Source organism: Cottoperca gobio, chromosome 23 (genome assembly GCF_900634415.1).
Source record: "Cottoperca gobio chromosome 23, fCotGob3.1, whole genome shotgun sequence".
Lineage (NCBI taxonomy): Eukaryota > Metazoa > Chordata > Actinopteri > Perciformes > Bovichtidae > Cottoperca > Cottoperca gobio.
The window spans coordinates 6,319,132-6,343,496 of record NC_041377.1 but is presented as its reverse complement, the minus strand read 5'-3'; the positions used below and the strand labels follow the sequence as shown (position 1 = coordinate 6,343,496).

At 41.4% G+C, this 24,365-nt stretch overlaps 1 protein-coding gene across 1 annotated transcript in view; it reads left to right on the top strand.

Annotated features, from left to right (window-relative positions):
• Positions 1 to 22,473, top strand: part of LOC115028627 (uncharacterized) — a gene marked incomplete at its 5' end in the record, with an annotated part of 30,526 nt that extends 8,053 nt beyond the window's left edge. The window contains 7 exons of the mRNA XM_029462513.1: positions 4,355 to 4,877; positions 5,203 to 5,361; positions 12,167 to 12,304; positions 12,936 to 13,078; positions 17,320 to 17,490; positions 17,599 to 17,707; positions 17,979 to 22,473. Coding sequence (XP_029318373.1) covers positions 4,355 to 4,877; positions 5,203 to 5,361; positions 12,167 to 12,304; positions 12,936 to 13,078; positions 17,320 to 17,490; positions 17,599 to 17,707; positions 17,979 to 19,730 — 2,995 coding nt within the window. The remainder of the gene's footprint in view (positions 1 to 4,354; positions 4,878 to 5,202; positions 5,362 to 12,166; positions 12,305 to 12,935; positions 13,079 to 17,319; positions 17,491 to 17,598; positions 17,708 to 17,978) is intronic.
• Between the last annotated feature and the right edge of the window lie 1,892 nt (positions 22,474 to 24,365).

Genomic DNA, 24,365 nt, shown 5'->3' with positions numbered 1-24,365 from the left:
AGTCCAGTTAGTAACACATTCAGGTAAAATCCATCACAAAGGTTGCACTGAGTTGCACTTAGAGTCTGCTCAGCATCCCAGTGGGTGTTGGAAACATGCCGATACTGTGGGGGTCTCCATAAAAGGCTCAATATAGCAGTGTGTTACCGTGGTTGTAACCATTTTCTTTTTTCTTTATGAATTTGACCCCTGGCTTTAGGTTGACCTTTGCACTGTGTTGCTCCTCACGTGGAGGATTTGTGCGTCGGGTTTATTTAGTCCGACCTGTGTGTGTGTGTGTGTGTGTGTGTGTGTGTGTGTGTGTTTGTGTTTGTGTGTGCTGGCTGATTGTGCATCTGGTAGTTAGGATTGATACAGGAGAAGCTTGGAGACGAGCCAGGGCTATGTCACCCACTCTTGTGTCTAGTGCCACTCTCTCCAATGAGTCGGTTAATTGATTATTTAGATGGAATTATTTTGATAATCGATTTAACCCATTTACCGAAAAATAAGCCCACACATTTATCTTATATCTCTGTAAATTAAATACTTTTTAGTTTTGGCCTGTTGGTCTGGACAAAAACAATTTGAAGAAATCATTATTGGGGAAATTGTGCCAGGCTTTTTTGAATAATTAATAATAAAAAATATACAACACATCATGAAAACAACTGTTCGTTGCAACCCTACACATGTTTTGTCTTTACATTTCTTATCTGCATGACTAATATGTGGCTGTTGAGACCAGTTTTCAAAATACTTTTGGCAATGAAGTTCTGCAAAATGTTATAAGAATTGTGACCGATGTATGGTTAGACCATAGATTACACATAAAAATACAATATAGTTTTCAAACCTTGAATTTATGAGACAAAAAAAAAAATTCATGACAAGAAATGATGCTTGTAAAACATTTATGTTCTATAATTTCTGGTGCATAACTGGCAACTTGTACACCAAGACAACCAGATATATGAAAGTTCACAGTCGGATACAGAGGTATCAGTCAGGCCCTGTTGTGTCTGTTATCTTGTTTCCACTTTATGAATGCAGCGGCGAGTTTCATTGTTAACCCTTCAACAGCAGTGAATTATTTGCCGAGCGCTGCGACGTAATGTCCGTCCCTCTTTCTTTCTCTGTACTTCACTTGACCTCTTTAAACAGACATGCACACACACACCACACACCGACATGTATACATGGTCGTCAATTTTATTCAGATTTGTTTTAAAGCTCTTGTTAGAATCGCAATGTCTTTGTGCTGGTATGCCATGACCACACTGACATTTGAAGGACTTAGCAAGGCCACATATCATAGCTAGAATGTGCAGATAGAAATGACAGATTGATAATTCAGCTCACTCTTTCAATCTTCATACTTAATGCGAGGTGGACAGGCCCTTTGTAATAGTGGTTCATCTTCTCCGTATGAGTGTAAGAGCTGGAAAGGTGAATCGAGAGAGGGGTAGAGGCGGATAAAAACAGTCCGTGTGTATTAAGTCTGTCAACCTGCCAGAGAGGCCGGTATTTAATCATGTGTGTGTATACGATAATAAAGACACTCTGGGATTCTCGGTGGGAATCAGAGTCGAGAGGGAGCCGAGGAAGAGACTCTCCCCACCAGAGAGTAGGTTTTCAGGAACAGTGAGTGAGGCATTTAATCAGAGAGTGTTGAGTTTGCAAATGTTGGGAGTGATGGAGTCAGGGAGGGGAAGTTAGAAATTTAATCAGTGAGAGAGTGTTAAGTTTACAATTGAAAAGGACGACAGAGAGAGGCACCCAGAGGAAACGTGTATAGGAAATCAATAAGCAGCGAGCAGCTATTCTGACTGTGTGTGTGTGTGTGTGTGTGTGTGTGTGTGTGTGTGTGTGTGTGTGTGTGTGTGTGTGTGCGCCCGTAATAGTCGAACCAAGTATAAGCCAGTGCATTTCTTGTCTAGTGTAAGCAAAAGAGGGAGATCCCAGTTTGTACACGCTTGGGCGTTGCTTTTTAAATGTGAGAGGAACATCATCCATAATTGTGGATATGTTTTTCAATGCTTAGAACCCGAATGATGGACATTTGTGTTGTTAGGGAGAGATTTCCTTTTGGGTTGCTGCTACAAAATGTCATATTTTGATCAGAGCAGAAATGATCTCATATTCGATCAATACATTTTTTACGTGAACAATTTTGATAGTTATTAGAGTAATATTTGTTGTCTGTCCCAGTTTTATATCACTTGTTGGATTTTGGACTGTCAAACAAAACAATACCCTTTTCGGACATGTTGACAAACAAACTATTAAACATAATAATTGGCAGATTCATGGATAATGAAGATAATTGTTGGTTTCAGCCCTCTTGATAAGCCAAACATTATGACTGTAATGAAGTCTATATCTTTCGTGCAATGTTTCAAGCCAATCCTGACAAAATGTACAATCATACGTTTAGACCATTAAGGTATGAGTATCATCATTCAACACCCCCCCCCCCCAAGGGTAAATTTCTCTTGTAGTCAAGTGGAACATAAAACACAGACTTGAACAAAAAACCTGATCAAATATATTAAAACATAAAATAAGAACATGTAAATTATACGCTAAAGCGCACACAAGGCGGCAAACATGTAAAAGTCTTTCATCTACCTTGAATCAATAAAGCACAAAGGAGACATTGCTGGAAGGCTTTTATTATGAAGCAGCTGCCGGCACAACACGCTCACACAGGTTAACATATTTCAGAACAAGCAGTTGCGTTATACAACTTTGACTACGTATGTATTGGTATACTAATGGTTGTGTTTGGTCAGAGCAGAAAATGATGACTATTGGATAAGTAGAATATTGTTATTGTAATCGGAACATGCTTTTGAAATGATCTTTTATCACAAACGAATATAATATATCGGAGTTTGTATCCTTAGATCTGTTTATCACTTCATATTACCATTGCAATATCCAACAAATGTATTATAGTGTGTGTGTGTGTGTGTGTGTGTGTGTGTGTGTGTGTGTGTAATTGGGGGAAGGGTTACTTGTGGGTTAAAGAGCTTTTGGATTAGTATCTTAGGTATTGTACTGCAAATACCTTCTTGCTGTGCTCTCTTTATTGCTCACACACACATTATGTTACTCTCTCGCTCTCTGCTCTTTTTCATTCTGTCTCATTCCTGCCTTATCTGGCGGTGAACGTGTGTGAGGTACAAACTAGACTGTGTGTGTGATTGAGATAATGGCTGATATATGAATTATGCTGAGGCAGCAGCTATCAAAGCGACTCACATGCGCACATATACAGTAAATGTATATTTATCCACTTGTTTACACAACCACTGGGTAAGACCAGCCAGCAACACATTTCCAAATAGATGTGTACAGCTCTGACACACACACACACACCCCCACACACACCCCCACACACAATATACAGTAGCACTGTGCATAAATTTGCATGTTCTACTACGTCCTACCTCCGGCATCCAAGAGTCGGTCCACCATGTACGGTATTATCTCTATTCAGATATGCCACTCGAAAGCTTGTTTCCTGGCTTAGTCATATCTGCTTTTCTCCAGGGATGCCATTTCAGGGCTCTTCAATTTATTTTCTGCATGCACCCCAGGAGATGCGCGCCACCTGGGAGAAGCTATGACTCATCTGTCTACACTCACTTAAAATAGTTAGGCCTCATTATTTTTAGTTTTATTGTTTTTTCAAATGAGGAATCTATCAGGTATCAGTTTGTGAGAACGTCTTGTATTTTTATGGGTATGGCCTCTTTTCTTTTATCCTTTTTTTAACAGAGCATAATCAGCACCTTATTTGCAGTTTTCCCTCATTTTTCTCTTCACCTTATTTTACTGGAGGCTTTTCTGAGCTTTCATCATTGCAAGAGGACCTGACTCCCTGTAAAGTACAGTGAAGTGTGTGTCTTCTTACAGCAGGAGAAGGAAAAGGGCTGAGGGTTGTGTGTTGATCCAGTGCACATCAGACAGTAGACTTGTATAGATTATTTTACAAAGCTTGCATGAATGATGTGTCTCCTTACTCCCTTCAAGCTTTTTCAAAGTTTTTGATCTTTAAACAGGTCTCCTGTAAAAAAGTATCTTCCCTCTAAGTAATAAGGTTCTTTCCTCTCTCTCTCTCTCTCTGTCTCTCTCTCTGTCTCTCTGTCTCTCTCTCTCTCTCTCTCTCTGTCTCTCTCTCTGTCTCTCTCTCCTCTCTCTCTCTCTCTCTCTCTCTCTCTCTCTCTCTCTCTCTCTCTGTCTGTCTCTCGCTCTCTCTCTGTCTCTCTCTCTGTCTCTCTCTCTCTCTCTCTCTCTCTCTCTGTCACTTTATCCAGATGAAAAAGAAAAAGCCAACTCAGAGGAGCTGCAAATCAAAAAAGTGAAGAAGAAAAAAGAAGAAGAAACACAAAGAGGGGGAGAAGCACAAACGAGTGAAGATGTACCACCGCTCCTGCCAAACCATTTGTGCTGGCCTGTTTCTCCTCCCTCCATCCTCTCCATCTCCCACCTCTTCTTCCTCTTCTTCCTCATCCTCTGATCCCTCTCATAACTCCTCCCTGTCTCCATTTAAGTCCCCTCTACCTGTTTACCCTCCACCCAACAACAAAACTGCACATTTCCTACCTTCCTCGCCTCATCTCGCCCCCAAATCTCTCTTAAACTGCGCTCTCCTCGACTCCCTCAACTCTACGTCGTCCTCCATGAAGACGCAAACCAAACACCAGTGCACCTATCCTGGCATGGGGGGCCTGGAGTTTGCTCCATACATCCACATAGAGAACCAACCTAACGGAGGTGCCCTGGTGGCCCACGCCTACACGTCCCAGCTCTCCTCTCTCTCCATGGGCGAGAGGCAGAGATTTGCCCAGGAGTTTGTCACCTTGGCTTTCAGCGAGGACTCATCCCTGGTATGGCATAATTAGATATTGATCATAGGCTTCATTACAGAAGGCCTTTGTGCCATCCTAACTTAGAATTCCTAACTTGGGTAATCCTTTTATTTAAGACTGTTCTGTAATAGCTAAATACCTATCATACCCTAAGATAAGATAGGGTTTTTCCCTAAATGCATTTAGGAAACATATTTCTGTAATGTAAAGAACCCTAAATGTCATCCTGAATTGAGATAAAATTGGATTCCAGTCTTAAGAGGTTTCTGTAATGAAGCCCCTGCACAGCACAGCACTAAAACAAATAATACTTTTGATTTCATTACTGTCCTTGTTTTTTCAGGCAGCTCATTACGTCATGGGAATTGTCCACGGAGAAGCCGGCTACCTGCCTGACTTCTTGGACTACTTCTCAACCAAGTTCCCAACAGCACCAGTCAAAATGGAAATACTGGGAAAGAAGGACATCGAAACCACCACGATGGTTAATTTCTACTCTCAGGTCAGTCAGACACAGTCACACACACGCGATGGGGGAAATGTGTGTGTGCTGCTAAGCCTCTTACTTTCTGCCTCTGTATATAATGTATTGGGCTGAATATCACAGAGTATTACAACAGTCTGTGAATACAGGACGTGTTGAGACACTGTCCTAGGAGGTGGAAACATACTAATAACTTCTCTGAAAGGGAACAAATTAAATCTTTTGTTCATGCACACACATGCATACGCATCTCAGTTTCTCTTTAAAATGTGACACGTTGCTGGAAAAAGCTCATTATTAGTGAATGGAGTAATCAGGGCTCTGTTTCAGTTGTGTGCTGTGGTAGTGTTTATAAATTCAGCTTAGTAATAGCGCACGTGTGCACTTTTGTGTTGAGTTATGAATGGCTTGACCTCTGTGAGCAAAGCTCAAATATTAGATGAAAACAGTGAATATGTCACCCGGTTTTATCTTTTCACAGCAAAAGCATTTACTGCATTTATGTAAATGATCACTGGCGGAATATGTACGTAAAGCTGGGTTTATAGCTGTCCATCGGCACATTTATAACATCACATCTTCCTCTTTAGTAACCAGCACTTTTTATCCTTGAAAACAATAAATGAATAAGGAAGGCTGATGAATATAATATAGGAAGGAGAAAATAGAGGCTAAGAAACTCAGTCAGGAGATGGATGGAGAGACGGGCTGATGGAGAGGAGGAAAGATTTAGAGACTGTACAAGCCGGGGGAGAGGATGAAAGGATGCTGGGGGAAGGAAAGAGATCGATTGAAGGAAAAGACCGGATGACGGATGGCTGCTGTTCGCGGATGAAAAAGTTGTATTGTTGAGGCTTTAACCATCTGGTTTGAGCGTCTGCCTCAATCTGTCGAGCATTAAACGGCTTTAGGCATTCATACAGATGTCTGATTTCTCAGAGTAATTGACGACATTAACAATGATGATGTTGTGTGCAGTGCGTAGGTGGGGACCGCTCTCACTTTAGTGTTACTTAATCTTACAAAGAAACGTTTAAGTGAGAGCAAGAAAGCAAGTGGACATCTCATTAGAGAGTGAAACGATGAAGTCCGGTGGTGAGAAAGCAAGGGGGCTACATAAGAAAAGAAGTCAAGTCAAGTTATGATATCATAATAGGAATGTCACAAAACGGGTAGTAGGAAGTGAAGTTCTAGACTGTGAGAGCTGACTGCTCACAAAGGGTGTTTTTCTTCTTTTCTTTTCAAAACCACAGGTATTGGAGCCTTTTTCCCACTCCTCAACATAATACACAACCTATTGAGGAAAACTGGAAAAACAAGAAGTGTGTGTGTGTGTGTGTGTGTGTGTGTGTGTTGCTGGCGGTGTCTGTCCGGAGTGTCCCTCTGAGTACAGCCACACAGCTAGACCTCTTCGTTTAGTGCTGTCTCACATCTATCGTTCACTAATGAAAAGCCTTTTGTTACCTCAAACCTCCTGAGTGGCTTTGTATTGAGATACTGCCTGTTCTTTCTCAATGTGTGTGTGTGTGTGTGTGGTTTTAAAGGGGTAGAGCAGTTAATGGTCTCGACTCTTTCTGGCTATTTTTTTTAATGTATTATTATGAAATACTTATAATGTTGTTCTGTGTTTTGTTTCAGTTTTGGCCATTCTGCTTCAACAAACACATCTTTGATCTCTACATGTGTCTGAATAAATTTAACGGAGAAATGAATCAATTAAACATCTAAATTGTCCATTGTCTAAATTGAGTTTTCCCTGCAAACCTGTGTCCTGAGCTGTCCCTTTAAGAGTACTGTTCCTTGCAGGGCTCACGTCATTGTCCACTGGTCTTGTTAATTCCCCCCCCCCCCCCCCCCCCCTCCCTTCTAGCTCTCAGCGGTGACCTTGGGAAGTAGACATACAGTCTACACACACACACAAACAGATGTGAGCATGCACACCGATATATACACAGCACAGGTACACACACGGACAGATTAATGATTTCTCTCACACATTTTCCCTCCACATTTCTTTCTCTTCAGCGCTCCCTCCCTCTGCGTTTGTCTGTAATGCTCTCTTTTATCCCTCTGCTCTTTATGTTTCCGCTCTGTTTGGTTCTCTCGTACACTGTCAAATGGCTGCTTTTTGTAACGTGTGAGAAGAAGAGAAGGATAGGCATCTAATGTCATGGACCGAACAATTGTGCTTCATAATATTATTCTGATAATCATCAAAATGTGTTTAAAACTTTTAAAATGGAATTAAAACATAATGGAATCACTTTATTTTACATTTAACTTAGAAACTACATATCAGACACAAATCCATTTGTTTTTGTGAAAAGCCTTTAATTATTTTTTTTATCAAACAATCTTAAATTAATTAATCATAAATCAAAAGATTCCCCCTGAGAAAGAAGGATTATTTTATATATATATTTTCTTTATTATTATTATTATAAAAATATATCTCTATATATAATACATTTATTTATTATTAGAAATATATATAAAATATATTCTAAAATATAATTATCTATAAAAGATATAAAGATCTAAGATCTATGCTCTCTCTCGCATATATGATAGAGAGATAGGATCTTCTATATTAGATCTAGAGAGAGATTCTCTAGAGATTCTCTATAGTAGAGAAGAGAGATTTCTCTCTATATAGATATTCTATATACTATATTTATATATTATATCATATCTAAGATCTATATTATATTAATTATGCTATATTATCTTATCTATTATATTTTTTTATATATCCCCTATGTTTCACTTGTATACTATAATGGGGGAGAAGCTCAGTGTGAGAATATCCACGATAAGGACATCGTGTGTTGCGCTTTGTGGCTGGTTCAGGCTGCGTGTGAGTATTTTGTATTCCGTACCTCACTGCAGGCATTTTCAGAGTTGCTAAGGATTATGGAAGATTACAGCACTCCATTTTCTCAGGGCAAGACAGTCAATACATGATGTGCTTTGACGGTGAGGTCATTTTTGTTTTTAGGTTTAGTCACGTGGTAATAATTTAGTGACAACATCAGATTAATACAATGCAAAAGAACAGACTGCAGCTTTTTAATTGTATAAAAGCTGTGCTCACATTCTGCTTGTGTGTGTGTGTATACTCATAGCTGAAGAGCATTCACAACAATGCCCTGGAATGTAAAGTAGCTAACAGATGGCATGTTTAGTGTAATGATTGGAAAAGGGAATATGGTCTGTAACTTATTTGATTACAAAATGGAGAATTCGTTATTGCCTGTTTTGTCTGTTTTCATGAATGATTTTGGGTTTTGTGGAAAGTAATTAGACTGACTGTCTGACTGTAGCTCCATCCTCCACCTCTGTATCCATCCTGCTGCTGCACTTTCATATACTCTCACCTGGACGCAGTATGTTGCACATGGCCTCTCCAACACAGTGTTTACAAAATAAGCCTCCACTTTGCATCAGTCTCGCATCGCAGCCTTTAAACCGTGCTTAAGCTTCGACACAGCCACGGTGGTAACTTCGACTTCAATGAAGGTGGACAGCAATCCTTACTAGGGTTGGGTGATCATTTCTATTTTCATATTGTCCAATCGTGGTTACTCAAAATCGTCAATAGGCCATCCGATTGCTGGAGGGCGGCGGCGTTTCTCGGCGTCTGCCGGAGCTTGAAATAATCAAACCTTTTTGAGTTTTCTGCAAGCAATACAGTTGTGCCTGTGTTTGATTTATGAATAGAAAGAAAGACACACAGAGCTGTGAAAGAGAGGAAGAAGCAGACAGAGGTCGTGGAGAGGCCAGATGGATTAGAAAGATGATGTCATGACATGAACTCAGCCAGAGAGAGTGAAGGATGTGTTGACGAGAGGAAGGGAACTTGTTATATAGAATTAACAAGTGGTTACAGTGGCTGCACCAGAGACGGAAAGGAGACAGGAAAAGAGAGAGGCTTGATCTAATAGACTTCCCAGGGGGGGGGGACGTGAGTATTATGAGGGAAAGGCAGAGGAGGAGATGGAGTGGCTGACTGGAGACGAGAGAAAAATAGATAATCTGGGTAAAACGGCAAGTGGGAAGTAGAGAGGGACTTAAAGATATACTGCTTTTATCCAAAGAAAGTGACAGCAGGGGAGGGATGACTAATGATAATTATAGATAATGATGGTGGAATACCAAATGAGACGCAATGCATTTTAGTCTGTTTTGAATCTTTTGTGTCCAGAATTAAAATTGTTGGACATAACAAGACATTTAAAGCCATCACTTTGGACTTTGAGTATATGGGATGGACATTTCTCATGATATTTTATAAACCAAAAGATTCATTGTTTAGAAAATAATCAGCAGATTAATCGATTGCAGCCCTAGTTGTACACAGAGGTGAGGATGTACGGGAGCATCTTGAACAGTACCGCTCTGAGGAAGTCTGTCACAATTCCTGTTTTCTTCTGTTTGCCTTCACTTTGTGTGTGTGTGTGTGTGACTATTAAATGTATCCGTTTATTTGAAGGCAGAGGAAGCGTTTCCTAATACTGTACTCCTGTGATAGTAAGACTGTTCCCTATGCTAATGACGTGGGGGTTATTCTGCTGGTAAATTATGCATTGTGTGTAAACACACACTCGCAGTAAGAGATGTTCTAAAGCACACACAGTTATAAGTATGCAGGCTCTCACAGATGCAGACATACTGGGTAAGAAACACAAATGCTTGTAAGCATGAAGGCATTTGAATCCATGTGTGCACACAAACACATTTGCCTCTCAGTATCTAGGTCATTGACTCAGTGAGACTATTTAAAGTTGTGATGTGTTTACGCGTGTGGAGGTAGTATTTCAAGCTTTAAGTCATCATCTTCTTAGGAGGATATTACAGCGTCGGGGCACAGATGCAGGGAAATGGAGTGAACAAACACACCACATGCTTCAGCCTGTTTGTGCATGATAAACTGATTTATTTTGTTAATATATCACAGATTAGATAAACACCAATAGGCAGTTAGGATACATGTCATTCGACCAATTTGCAAGTAAATATACTGGCATGCAGGAGCTTTTTTATTTATTTATTTACAATTTTTAAACAAAAACAATGCTGACGAGACAACACGCTGACTTTTAACGGGATCAGTTCTATGTCCTATACCTGCCGTGTGGACAGGTTGCTTCATCCAGGGAGTAATGCAAGCATATTCTACTAGTGTATACTAGGGCTGAAGCTATTAGTATTATTAATAGCTTCGTCAATTGACGGGCAATTAATCGACAATTTTGATATTCTATAATTTAAAATTATTTATCAAATAATTATTTTAATATCTTTAGATGGTTTTAGACTGTTTGAACACTTTGTCACTTTGGACTCTGGGGAAATGTGTCGGGTTTTAAAGTATTTTGTGAACATTTATAGACTAAACAGTTTCTAAATGAACTTAAATCGCAGCCTCACCACGTATAAATACAAGAACATTTATACACACACACACACACACACACACCTACACACCTACACCTACACCTAAGCGCTGCCTGTGATCTACTGTATCATGCGATTATCCTCTGAGCAGCTGCTTTGGGCTTTAGTGCCTTGCTCAAGGACACACCCGGGAGCTGCTGAGCACCTTCCCCTTCGGTCTTTTTCCAATTCATAGTTTCCATCCTTATTACTTCTGCTTCACCTCCCTCCTCCCATCCTCCTCTAATCTCCACTCATCACTCTTCTTTCCTCCTTGTTACACTCCACCTCCCTCCTTTTTGTCTCTTTAACATCTTTTACTTTTTCTTATCTGGTGTCTCCTACTCTATTTTCCCCTTCTCTCCTTTGCCTCATTTTTTTCCTGTCCACTTTTATCTTCCAAAATCCATGTTATCTTCATTTAGTTCCCTCCTTACTCCCCTTTTGAGTTATTTCCGTCCTCTCCTTCATGTTTCCTCTTTATGTCTTCTGTGTCTCTTTGACAACTTGTCTTGCCTAAACTTTCTCTCTCCCTTCCTCTCACCACTTCTCTCCATCTGTCCCTCGTCCTTTCTCTCCAGCGTATCCTACCGTCTCCTCCCTCTGGACTGTCTCTCTTCCCCGCTCTCTCTTTATCTCTGCCTTGTTGTCAAGTGGTGACTCACTAGAGGCGTGTAGCCAAGGATCTGGCCAACACAGACACACACACACACACACACACACACACGCACACTCACACACCCTGATCTGCCAAGAGTACAGCATGCAGGCCACATGCTGCACACACACACACACACACACACAAAGACACTGAGGGCCAAGGGTATGGAGACGAGACACACACACACACACACACACCGTTTTTGTTTTGACACCCAAGAGTGATTAACAGCTTCCATCTCAGTGTCTAGTTTTGTATTCCTCTGTATTGGATTGCCGTTAAACATGCGTGTGACTGTATTTGGAGGATCTTCTAGAAGGAAATGACAGATACCTGAAGATATTTTATAGCAGCAGCAAGGAAAAACAACCTCGTAAATGGTGACAGGCCGATCCACCTGCAATAGATAATTATTATTATTTATACAATACTAGATGAACAAGATAGATATAAAACCAGGAACGTGCTTGGTGGTTTGCCCCGCTCACCCTCACTGCTTGAAATGTAGTTTAACTTCCCTTTGCTGTCTGCCGATTTGGCATTCATGGAAAATAATATGGAAATAATGAAGTGCTGTATAAAGACCATAATCCCGAATATTGGATGCAAGTTATCTGGATATTGTGAATGCCAGAATGATGGCAATGATGCTGCTGTTCTTTACTGTGGGCTAGTAACATTACGATATCATGGTCTAACGCCGTGTTTCTCCTTTGGTTGCTGCAGGTGAAGAAAACGTACAGTAATGGTACATACAGAGCCGGGGCAATGAGACAGATCAGCCTGGTGGGAGCCGTGGACGAGGAGGTTGGGGATTATTTCCCAGAATTCCTAGGCATGCTCGAGGAGTCGCCCTTCCTGAAGGTGAGTCACGACAGGATGAATGGCAGTAATACTTACACAGCAACAGAATGGGGTGGATAGAAAGGGAAATGAAAAAGTGGCAGAGGTATAAAGTAGATCTGCCCAAATATTCAAATGAACTGAACAGATGGAGTAATACGGCTCGACACAAACATCAACACATCTAATATTAAGAGTTAAGTCGGTGTGTCCGAGTGATTTAATGAAGCTTTCAGTTCAGGGAGTTCTCTTTTAAAGTGTGTGTGCAGGAACAGACCACCAAAGATACTGTGTTTACCGAACTGTCCCTGAAATGCAAGAGTGACAAGCTTTTTCTTCTGTTTGTGATTCTGTGTTGACACTTCAAATCTCCTGCTTGCAGCGTGGAGGAGTGGCGGCGTACGCTGAATATAAAAACACACATCCTCTGGCACTGACTCTGTATTGAGGGCTTTGGCTCTGATTCAGCACCCTCTGAAGCATCTTTGGTGCTTGTGACAAGTTTTGCCAGGGATGGGAAATTTCTGCACATGATATTTCTTTTTTGGAGTCTCTGGAATAAATAAAATCCTTAAGTGAAAAAGTGACCGATGTACTAACATACTGCTTTGATTATTTCTTTCCCCTCCTCTCTTCATCTGTCTGGCTGCAGCGGACTCTTCCCTGGGGAACGTTCTCCAATCTGAAGTCGATGGATCCCACAGAGAGCGATGACGGTCCCATAATGTGGGTCAGACCAGGAGAACAGATGATACCTGTAGCTGATATACCAAAGTCCCCTTTTAAAAGAAAACGGTAAGTACACACTACAGCGTACTACACATTACTTCAATAAACACACACAAATGAAGCAGGCCAATATTTTGGATCCTCCTTAAGCACTGCGATGAGACAGAATTAGCGTGTGTGCGTGTGTGTGTGTGTGAGAGATTGAGCCAGTTGTACTCTCCGCACAAGCCCACAAGGACTGATTATGAAAAACGGTAAACGAGACACACGCACACATTTGAAGCAGCAGCCGTGGTAGCAGCATGAAGCTTTGTTGCAGCACCGGATGAGGCAATTACACCCTCTCTGTTTGTGTCTGTCACAGTGTCATTGTTACTCACACATAAGCTCTGTACCACACACATAAACACAGGATTTCTGTGAACGAGACCATTAGAGAGTGTGTGTGTGTGTGTGTGATGTGAGCGGTATGTGCTTCACCACTCAGATGAGATCATCGTTATGTTAATAGAGTCGACACATCAGACGCTACTTCACATGGCAGCCTAGCCAAGTACGGGACAACGCGCACATTCCTCCAATGCAGCAGTTATTTCTCTCCAGTTGATAGCTGCTCACATCAATAGTAATATATATAATCAATAAGTTATTTTTGAAGTAAAAACGCCCACCGTTCTCTGGTTCCAGCTTTTATAGTGAAGCATGTGCTGCTCTTGTTTTATATCTATAACTGAATATATTTAGGCGTCACCTTGCAGTTTAGCAAATTGACATTGTAAACTAATGATTCCCTGGTTAATTTTCTTTGTCTATAAATTCATACAAGAAAGCTTAATTCAGTCAGACGTTTCCGGGTAAACAAAAGGGGAAGTAATAAAGAAAGTATAGTCACTTGATCTTTAATGTCAGCCTGTAAATACATACACGGTATGCATGGGTTGTTGCGCAGTGTTTGAAGGGGATGACTGTCAAGAAGGAGTGTGAGCGTGAATGTTTGTGTGTGTGTGTGCTGTCAGAAACACTTGTGTAACAGCTGGGGCACAGAGATGGATGGAGAGAGAGGTGGTTAAACTATTCCTCTCTCTTTTTATGTTGCGTCTCATTCCATTACTCGATTATAAATCGAGATATGAATACAGAATGACATCTACAAACCAAGGTGCACTTTTCTCATTATTTCCTCCCTTTTGGCTCCTAGATTTCTCCTCAATCTCTATTTCCTCCTCCTCCAAACTCTTCTTTCCTTTTCTTCCTTTCCTCCCACATTTATCTGTGTGTATATATATATATATATATATATATCTGTCTTTCTTTCTCTATTTCTCTTACTTCTTCTGTTTCCTCCTCCTGACCTCTCTCTCCTGCTTTAAGTGGATTTATTGAGTTACTTCGCTGTTATTTTCAGGAACTCTGAAAGTGTGTTTTTAAAGAAAGCATATATATTGAAGATGTCAAAGCAGTGCATCAGACATAAAACCTGTGTGTTTGAAAGAAATATTGTGACGAGAGGACGTGATTTTGACCGTATGTTGTGTTGAAGGAAGGCTTCTTGTGCATGGGGAACATCTCTTCTCTTCTCTTTCTTGCTGGTTTCAGTGAAAAGGTCGAGCTGGTGTGCCTTTCTGACGGCTCTAAGTCTGAGCATTTAGCTTGATTTATTGTGGTCAGAGGATTGGAAAAAAAGATATTTGAGATTTTAGCCAAGGAGCGCCATGCTTCCAGAGCTTTACAATAATTGCATAGCAACAGCAGTACCCTTGGCAAGCACCAGTTGCGCAGGACAGAGGCCTGACGCAGAGCATGCTGCTGCTGTACAGACACAAACTGCACGACCACTGACAGGCAGCGTGAGTCCATCGAGAGCCGGGCAGCTGTCGGCAACATGTCAAGCCCCAGCCTGTCGGTCTCAAGCGGTTGCAATGATTGGTCGATTAATCAGTTAGTTGAGCAGAGCGACAGAACATTCATCATTCATATTTTGATAATCAATTTATAACTAAGCTTAAACGTTTTCTGCTTCCAGCTTCTGACTTGCTGTTTTTCTCTATCTTATATAATTGTGATTAAATATCCTCCTCTGGTATTGTTACTTCACTTAAAGATGTCACATTGAGCTGTGGGAAACGGTGATGGGATCTCTTGTAATGCAAACACTCATTAGTTGCTTTAGCTGTGTAAAATGTAAATGTGATGTGCAACCTTTCCAGGAGTGTGTGCTGCAGCTTTAAGATGTACTTTTAACAGTGTTTGTCGTAAGAGCATGTGGTTCCCTCAGTCTCCCTCCTCTTTACACTCATTTTTACTGCCTTATCCCTCCACTCCCCACCCGTCTCTCCTTCTTTATCCCCTGTTCCCCTCCACCATCTCCTCCCCCCCTCTCTCTCGCCCTGCCTCTCCTCATCCTCGGTCTCCTCGTTTATGTTCCCTCCCATTTTATTTGCCCATAAATGCCCAGGAATCTGTCACATGGTGCAGAGACAGTTGCCCTCTCGCAGTACTGACATACATTGTGCCGGATCAACATATAGCGGAGGGAGATGGTAGACTTCAAATTTCACTCTACATGTGCACGTTCAGCATCCTCTTCCCTTTTTACACTCTCTTCGTTTCACTGTGTTTCACTTACCACATCTCCTGGTTTTACATTCATTACTGTCAGCCTGCAGTTAGCTCACACACTCTGTCTCTGTGTGTGTGCGTGTGTGTGTGTGTGTGTTTTTCACTCTGTACTATTTTCCTCTGCTTCTTTCTTCCTTTTCCACCAGCTCCTGTCTCTCTCCTCTTATCTCTGAATGAATGAACGCACAATTAAGTGTTCAGCACGGGTAGTCTCGCTGCTGTTCTGTCTACGTTACACTCTCGAAGGAATCTCTCACAGACTCTGTGAGTGTGTGTTTATACTCTTGTTTGAATCTGACTGCAGCTCCAGTGTGAGTCACTGATCCAGCAGAGAGCTGACTGCAGTACTTCTATTGTTTGGCAACACGGCTCATTTTTTATGCTTTTTACTCCTCAGCTCCTCAGTCTGTATGCATGAAGCCAAGTGTGCACGTAGGGGGACATGCTCGAGCACTTTTACTTTCCATTATTTGAAATGCAATATTTTTTTTTACACAAAGCATATTACTGATTTCCAATTTCTCCTTTTCCTGTTATATGTATTTTTGAAGAATTTAAATAGATACCATATTAACCATGCAAGGGAAGTTATTTTTGGAAACACTGAATAATTTGCATCGTGAAAAGAAATATTGGGTCTGTAGCTAGAAAAAGCTCAAGTGTCATTTTTTATATCTGCAGACATAATGTTTTTACAGTGTGCTGTGAAACATCGAGTTAGTTAGGACTTTCACTTTAAATACTCCACAAGGATGTTTTATAATGTCCACACTTTCAAGTGTTTTTAACCTCTACATCACAATATTTCTATGGCTGCAACTTAATATATTCATTATTGATAATTGTTTTGTTTAATCGTTTGGTTACATCTTAAGTTTGCGTTTTTGTTGTTGTACCAAAAGATATTCAGTGTACAATTCCATAAATCAGAGAAAAGCAACAAATTCTCACTTTTGACAAACTTGAACCAACCAATTTATTTTGTGCTTAATAAATACCGTAAAAATGTATTTTTATTATTCATGTATTATCTTTTAGAACTTTTTTTAAAATTATTTTGTCAACTAATTGGTGGTTTTGGTTTCTTTAGTCATTTTCTTTAATGCTTTTTTCACGCTAAATGCCTTATTTCAAAGAAACTTATGAGCACATCTGGTAAATGCAAGATTTGAAGTGGTGATTTTGCATGATTTAATTTTTACAGATCTGTATGAGTTAATAAATTGTATGAGTGTTGAATTTCTTGAATCGAGGATAGCCGTAATTTTCTGTTTTACACACCAAACTATTAATTGAGGTATGAATCAGCAGACTAATTGATAGTGATGATAATCGCAAGTTGATGCCCTGCTGAAAATGCTCCAACACGACCTGAATGCTATTTCATATCCATTCCACTGCAGGTTTTCATCCTGTCTAACATCCTCTCTGCTCCTCGTGTCATACTGTGGCGTCTGGATTACATCAATGAGTCAACAAAGATAACAATACCAGCCGATAATGCCCTGTTTTAGCCACAGCAGACGGGAAACAAAGAAATAAACAAAGCTGCCCACTCACCGTTTTCTTCTTTATTTAGACAGCAGGGAAGCAGAGACATGGGAGAAATCTCTTTGAAGAACTACGTAGATACTCTTGTGTGATTTTCTACTTTCCACTCTACATTGTTTATTTCTGTCTCGTGTTAGCTCCACCAACGAGGTGAAGAACCTGCTGCAGTCGCTACCCAGGACCAGCGAGCCCAGAGAGATGCTATTTGAGGATCGGACTCGAGCCCATGCCGATCACATCGGTCAGGGCTTTGAACGACAAACCACAGCAGCCGTGGGGGTGCTGAAGGCCGTGCGGGCTGGAGGAAGGTAGGCGGTGAAGCAACATATGATCACACTGTTGTGCGCAGGCAGTGATGGCTGTTTGTGTAGAAGCAACACACACTGTAATCCTTCTTACCACCTCCCATGTTTCAGCTCAGAGCCTCCTCGTGTCACCAAAGACGTCGTGTGTTTCCATGCTGGTGATTTCCCTCATGTAGTTCAGAGGCTGCAGCTGGACCTATACGAACCTCCGCTTTCTCAGGTTTGTACATTACACACACACACACACACACACACACACACACACACACACCCGGCAATAAACACTGCTCATACATTAGATTCCCCCTAGCAGAGTAGTCTTTATTAGGTGAGTTCTTCCTCAGTGTTCCCTTGATATAACACTGGGTGAGCTGTAAAGTTAAATGGATCTGATGTGGATGCTGCCACATTGTGGAGCAAAGTTGAACTGCGGTATTTTTGGAGTGTACCTCTTCACTTCATTGATCTAAAACCCTCGTCTCTCTTCACAGTGTGTGCAGTGGGTGGATGATGCCAAGCTGAACCAGCTGCGTCGCGAGGGCATCCACTACGCCCGCATCCGCCTGTGCCACGATGACATCTATTTCATCCCTCGCAATGTGGTCCACCAGTTCAAGACTGTGTCGTCTGTCTGCAGCCTGGCATGGCACGTCCGCTTAAGAAAATACCACCATGGAGCGGGAGATGAGGAGGAGGAAGATGAGGAGGAGCAGGTTGAGATGAAGGAGAGGAAACCCGTGGAGGAAGAGAGGAGAGAAAAGAAGTGTGAGAAAGGAATGAAGGAGGAGGACGAGGAGGTTGGTGTGGCAGAAAACGGAGCTTTGCCTGCTGTCAAAAAGGAGGAACAGGATCCTCACCCGCCTCTCTTGTGTCAGCCCGCTCTCTCAGTGGACTCTAGCAGCGCGAGAGACAAAGAGGTGGAGAAGGTAAAAGAAGGAGGGAAACCCAAACGGCAGGATTCACCTCCTGTGAAGGTGAAAGCAGAACTTCCAACGCCTCCTCTCTGCAAGAATAAATCACCTTTACCTCTTCCTCCTGCCACTCATCCTCCTCATCAGGACACAAAACCCAAAGCAGCATCATCAAAGCACCTTCACCACCATCACCATCATTCGGACAGCAGAACGACGTCTTCCAGTTCAAGGTCCTCCTCTTCTGCTCCTAAATCACCCATCACTAAGTCTTCCTCCTCTTTGTTGGCTTCAGCTGTTACTCCTTCGCGCTCCTCTTTTGCCGCTCCCAATCCATCCTCTACCTCTTCTCCATCTCCTGCCCTGTCCACATCTTCCTCCGCGTCAACCTCCACTACACCTACTCCCAAGCCTGTGGCCAACTTCTCCAAACTCCCTCCTTCCAGCGTCTCTTCCACTTCCTCTCAGTCAGACCAACCGAAAGAAAAGGTTTTGCTCCGCCTGAAGCCAGACGTCCCCGTCTACTCAGACACGCGGGCGCGGGCGCATTCGGAGGTTCGAGCATCACACGGGTCTACCTGCCGTGGATGCACACACCTCTGCGAGTTCACAAGCAGACACACGGACACACGCGGTAGGTCGAACGGCGACAGACTTACGGACACAAACGCTCCAAGAGAGATGGACTCACAGTGCGGACTCCAGGGCGCAGATGCATCCGCCACAGGACGCCGGGAGACAAGGAGTTTACATGCAGCAATACCCACCCCAGCATCTCCCCCCTCCTCACCTCGCTCACATGCTTCCCCCGTCTTTCTCCCCTCTCCTGCCACACTCCCACCTTCCTCATCGTCCGCCAATCCTCCCCCCGAATCTGCTGTCCAATCACTCTGCACAGCCCCAACCTCTGAACTCTTATCTGGGTCAGAACGCACCGCCACATTCAGTTCACATGAGCCAGCTTCACCTGCACCCCCCGCACCAACCAAACTTCTCCGCCCAGTCTCAACCGTACTACCAGCCGAACACTCCCCTCCCCAGCTCCCAGTCTCTTCCTCCTCACCTTCCTCACCATCACCAGTTCGCCCTGCACGCCAACCCCTTCTACCCCCCTCAGCTTCCCCACTTCTCCCCTCACCACTTCCTCCCCCCTCAGTCTTACCTCCCTCAACCACCCAGCTCTTACCCGCTACAACCACAATACCAGCCTCAGTCTTTCCCTCACCCGCCTCCTCCTCCTTCGTCCTCGCCGCCTCCCCCTCCTCCTTCACTTCCACCTCCTCCTCCCCCTCAACCTTCCCCTTCTGTCCTCCTCCCTCCCCCAAAGCATGAAGCGGAGATTTTATAGTTTTTGTACATAAGGATGCTGTTTTTAAATGACTGTATATGTACAAAGTTTTATTTTGGTTGTGATGTAAATGTAAACAATGTAAAAAAGACGTGGATCGGTATCAGCAGTTTATAAAGCAGAGTTTATTCACCCCAGACAACAATGACTAGTGTACTGAATGCTTTGGTCGTTCCAGGTCAGAAATATTAAGAATTTTGGCCTTCAGTCATGTATGGCTGCACCAGTTTTGACTTTAAAGATTATAATATTGCTCAAGGTCTGAATGATCTCCCTTGTCTGAGGTAGGAAGGAACACATGTAAACTTCTTCTTTGACAGACTGAGATATTTATATATAAAAAGGTCATGATGATGACCTTTTTGTGAAATTGCAGCTAATTCTTTCATTTTTGTGGCTTTTTTTTCTAGTATATTGTTTGTGCCCAAGAGTACTGATGGCTCGAACCATGACATCATACAATACACTATTGTTTTGATGTAATATTGCTACATTCTCTCTACTCTATTGTATTGATAAATCTTAATTAATACAGTATATCGCAGAACATTTCCCTGTATTTTGAGCAATAATGCTCTGCAATAATCTGCTGACTATAAATATTAATGCATTTCCCCATTATTGATATGGTGACGGCACGTATCAGTATATTTTAGTCTGACTTCAAAGCCATTGAATCATGTTGGGCGTTATCAAATCTGATTAGTTCAGTTTGTAGTGCTACTAAACAAAAGGAACCCCTCACATGTCAATATAAAAGTATATTAAGTTAAATAGTTTGACATTTTTGGAAATGCATTTATTTATTTATCTTATTTTAATTGAGTTTATCTTGTTTTATTTTAGCTTAGCAGAAACACTGGAGTCATCTCTGTGAACAAGCAGAGACTAGTTACAAGTTACTGCTGCTGGTCAAGAAGTGTTTTGTTATTTAGTGAGCTCTAGAGGTTCTGGTAGGTGCGTTATGCTAGTTTGGGATTAGGGCTGCAACTAACAATTTATTTTTTATTATTAATTAATCTTATTATTTTCTAGATTAATCATTTAGTCTATAAAATGTCAGAAAATAGTGGAAAAAAGTCCATCCTAGTTTCTCAAAGTCCAAGGTGTCTTTTGAATGTTTTGTTTTGTCGTTCCAAAACCCAAAGATATTTACTTTAATATTATATAAAACGGAGAAAAGCAAAGTATTACCTGTACTCGACACCTGTGGCAGAGCTCTTAGTGTCATTTTGCTGTGTTATTGGATGTGTGCCAGGGTTTCCTAAGTTTAGAAACAGCCCTTCAGCCAAGGACGAATTGGACCCAGCCAAGGCCGCTACACAGCCCGGCCTTCAGTCTCAGGAAAAGAAACGTTCAGGACACATCCACCAATATATTGGTCTTCTAAAAGCAGTCCGAGTTACCTTTTTTAGGTAATTGTTCAAGGTCATTGAAATATTAAATCTGCAACCTTATATCAGTACCTATGCAGCTACATTAAGAGCTCGCCATGAGTTAACTTTTGCTCTCACAGCATCAGGGGAAGAATAACAGAATGTAGTAGGTCAAGACTCATTACAGCACTTTGTAACATGGTTATATCCACTGTTGATATCATTGGAGATACTAATTATGTCAGATGATCAACAGGGCAATTTCAGGTTCTTCCAAGACTTATGTTAATAATTTAGGCCTCAGACTTCTATGATACAATTGTTTTTATTTGTTATGGACGCATGAAGACACAGCAGGTACACACTGTTGAGAGTTAATTCCCAAAGCACTATTTATCTATTTAGCTGAAGTCCAGGTTCTCTACAGTGTGGAGCATCCTGTCTATTAACATGTTTTATTTATCAACCAGGGACCGGAACGACTTCTTGTGTTTTTAAAAAAGTACAATAAATTATTGAAATTCTGTTTTAGCGACAACTATGAATATCTTTCTCCAGGCGGTGAACATCTCTTCTGTCTCACTTTAATGTTGAAAACTTGGTTTTGTCATTGATGTCTTGATTTTTCTATCAATATTGGAGTACAGCCCACTTGCTAATGTAGCCCACAACATTTCCCCAGTGCCTGTCCTTAACTGTGAATTACTTAATGGCCCAGAGCCATAAAGAGAAGGAGTTCTGTGCATTTTTTTAAAATCCCAGTTTTTGATTTCCCCTGGAAAACGAGAGCAAAGCCTTAAATTGGTCTTGAAAGCCGCTGAAAACTCTCCAAATATCTGCGGCGTAAGTTGAGATGAGTCAAACCCTGTGGCTCGGTGGGACGATATCCTAAAAGCAGGGTTGTGTTTTTCATGATTAGTCTCGCCGCCATCCTGCTAAATTAAATGTAAACCTTTAGCTCTCTTGCTCAGTTTGCCTCGAAGGATTTAATTTTAGAGACTGAACTCTTCACTTTGTGGCTTTGGGGAGAGCGAGGTGATAGAAAAGCACTTGATGCCAGTTGCAGGGCGCTCTGCATCTCTTTTTATGCTTTTGGGTTTCAGATGACAGGAACTTCTATATTTCTTTTGTACAAATGTAACACAATTATGGTTGAAAACAAAACAAGTCTTCAGGGGCTGGTGTTGTTTTCACAGAGTTTATTTATCTCAAGGTTTTTGGGTTGTTTCTGTGATTTTTAACTGTCATCACTGTATTGTACATAAGAAGTTTTGTAAAGAGGAAAAAATGTGTAGTGTGGTTTCTACTTTAAATATGAGCCTAGCTAATAAAAGGTTCAATGTATGGAAAATATGGTGGTACAAGTTCATTTCCGATATGTGTGAAACTGGAGGAGTTTTAAGACTCCACCGGACCGTGAACGCACTGCTGACATACTGTCATCTTTTAACTTCATATTGATCTTTTAATATCAATATGTTGATATTGATAGTAAACCATTTTATTTGGACACTTTGCTCTCTTTGGGTTCATTACTGCAACCCCTTGTAGTGCTCAAAGCGCCAAAAAAGATTCATTTAAAAAAAACCTGAACAAAGATGTCTCTTTCCAGAAACCATGACCCGTTAACTCAAGATAATCCACAGACAGGAACTATTTACTTTCTACTGTATCACAGTGCAGAAGGAAGCGTGCATCTACTCATGGACGAGAGACTTGTGCTCACTCGTTGTGGGTGTAGTTTGTCCAAAATAAAAATAGTTCCTGTATGAAACTACTCGTGACGAGGTCTGGGGATTATCTTGAGTAACCGTGATTTCTGGAAAGAGACATTGCTGTTGCCTTTTTAAAACGAGCACCACAGGAGGAGTGCCATCTAGTTACATTATATTTGAGAGAAGGCAGACGTCTCTACGGCCGATACCTCCAACACTGAGAGGAAAAATATGTATTTTTGATTTTAGGATGATCTGTCTCTTTAAAGACCAGAGACACCTGTGTGACCTTTTAAAAGAAACCTTTAGGTTATTTCAAATTCTAAGAACCGATACCTCCGCCTTTGTCTGATGTTTACCCTCCTGTGTTTTCTCTCTCTGTATTGCTGTTTTGCAAGCCACCCACTCACTGCCAATCGGCAGCAAGTAACCTCAGCGAGAGATTTGAGCAGACAACTTGCACACACACCCCGTAATTCAGGGCTGGTGTGTTTCAGGTCAAATATGACTCAAAAACAGCCTTTTCCCTCTCTTTTCATCCTTTCATGCACTCTCACACACTGCAGGAATGCCAGAGGAGCTCCGCTGACCTTTACAGAGTGGGAGTGGGAGGGAGGCAGGAAGTTGGAGCAGAGAGACAAAAGAGTTATGGACTCGGAAACATGTCATTGAAACAAACGGACTGTAGAGTCTTTGAGCGTACACCACTCACTCTTCCAGTGCCGTGGTACTAATATCTAAAAACAGTACTGGTCATTAGTTAAGTTGGGAAATGAAAGTGGGCTTAACTGTGTTACCTTCTAAAACACTGACCAAAAGTAAAAGCAGTTGTTCTGTATAATATGTCTCCTGTGACATGTTAGTTTACGGTCAATTATTCGACTGTTAATGCTGATGTATTGATGTGTACTGTACACAGCATTTTACTGCTTTTACTCCTTTATAAACAGTTAGGTCCTACAAATGGTCATAAATTAAATCTGAGGGCTCTTGAGATGATTAACAGAGTAGGAAAGCAGAAAGTCAACAAGTTTCTATTCAATTGTTTGACTTTTGTCTATTTGATCTTTTTGGATAATTTCCCCTCTTTTAGGGTCAAACGTGCTGAACCTAAAAAGGTTGATTTAATCTTTAGCAATGCAATGTGTGTTATAAGTTTATAATATTTTTTATAACATCACATTTGTATCTGCAAAAGTAGCCAGTAGTAAGTATACCTGTGAATTAAATACAGTGGAGTAAGAAATAGAATATTTCACGAGGATTGGAAGTATAAAGTGGAAATACTAAACTAAAGAACAAATACTTCAAGATTGTATTTAAGAGAAAGTACCAGAATAAATGTACTGAGTTGCCTTCACCGCTGCAGATTACTAGATTTTGTGGGACGAGTGCAGCCGGCTGGAGTAAATGTAAAACAGCAGCAGCTAGCATACATGTAATGATTACAAGCTCAGATAGCCATTTCACATTTAGCACACTGTGTTATGCCTCAGTGCTTTTTCCTGCTGCTGTTGATGACGGTGTC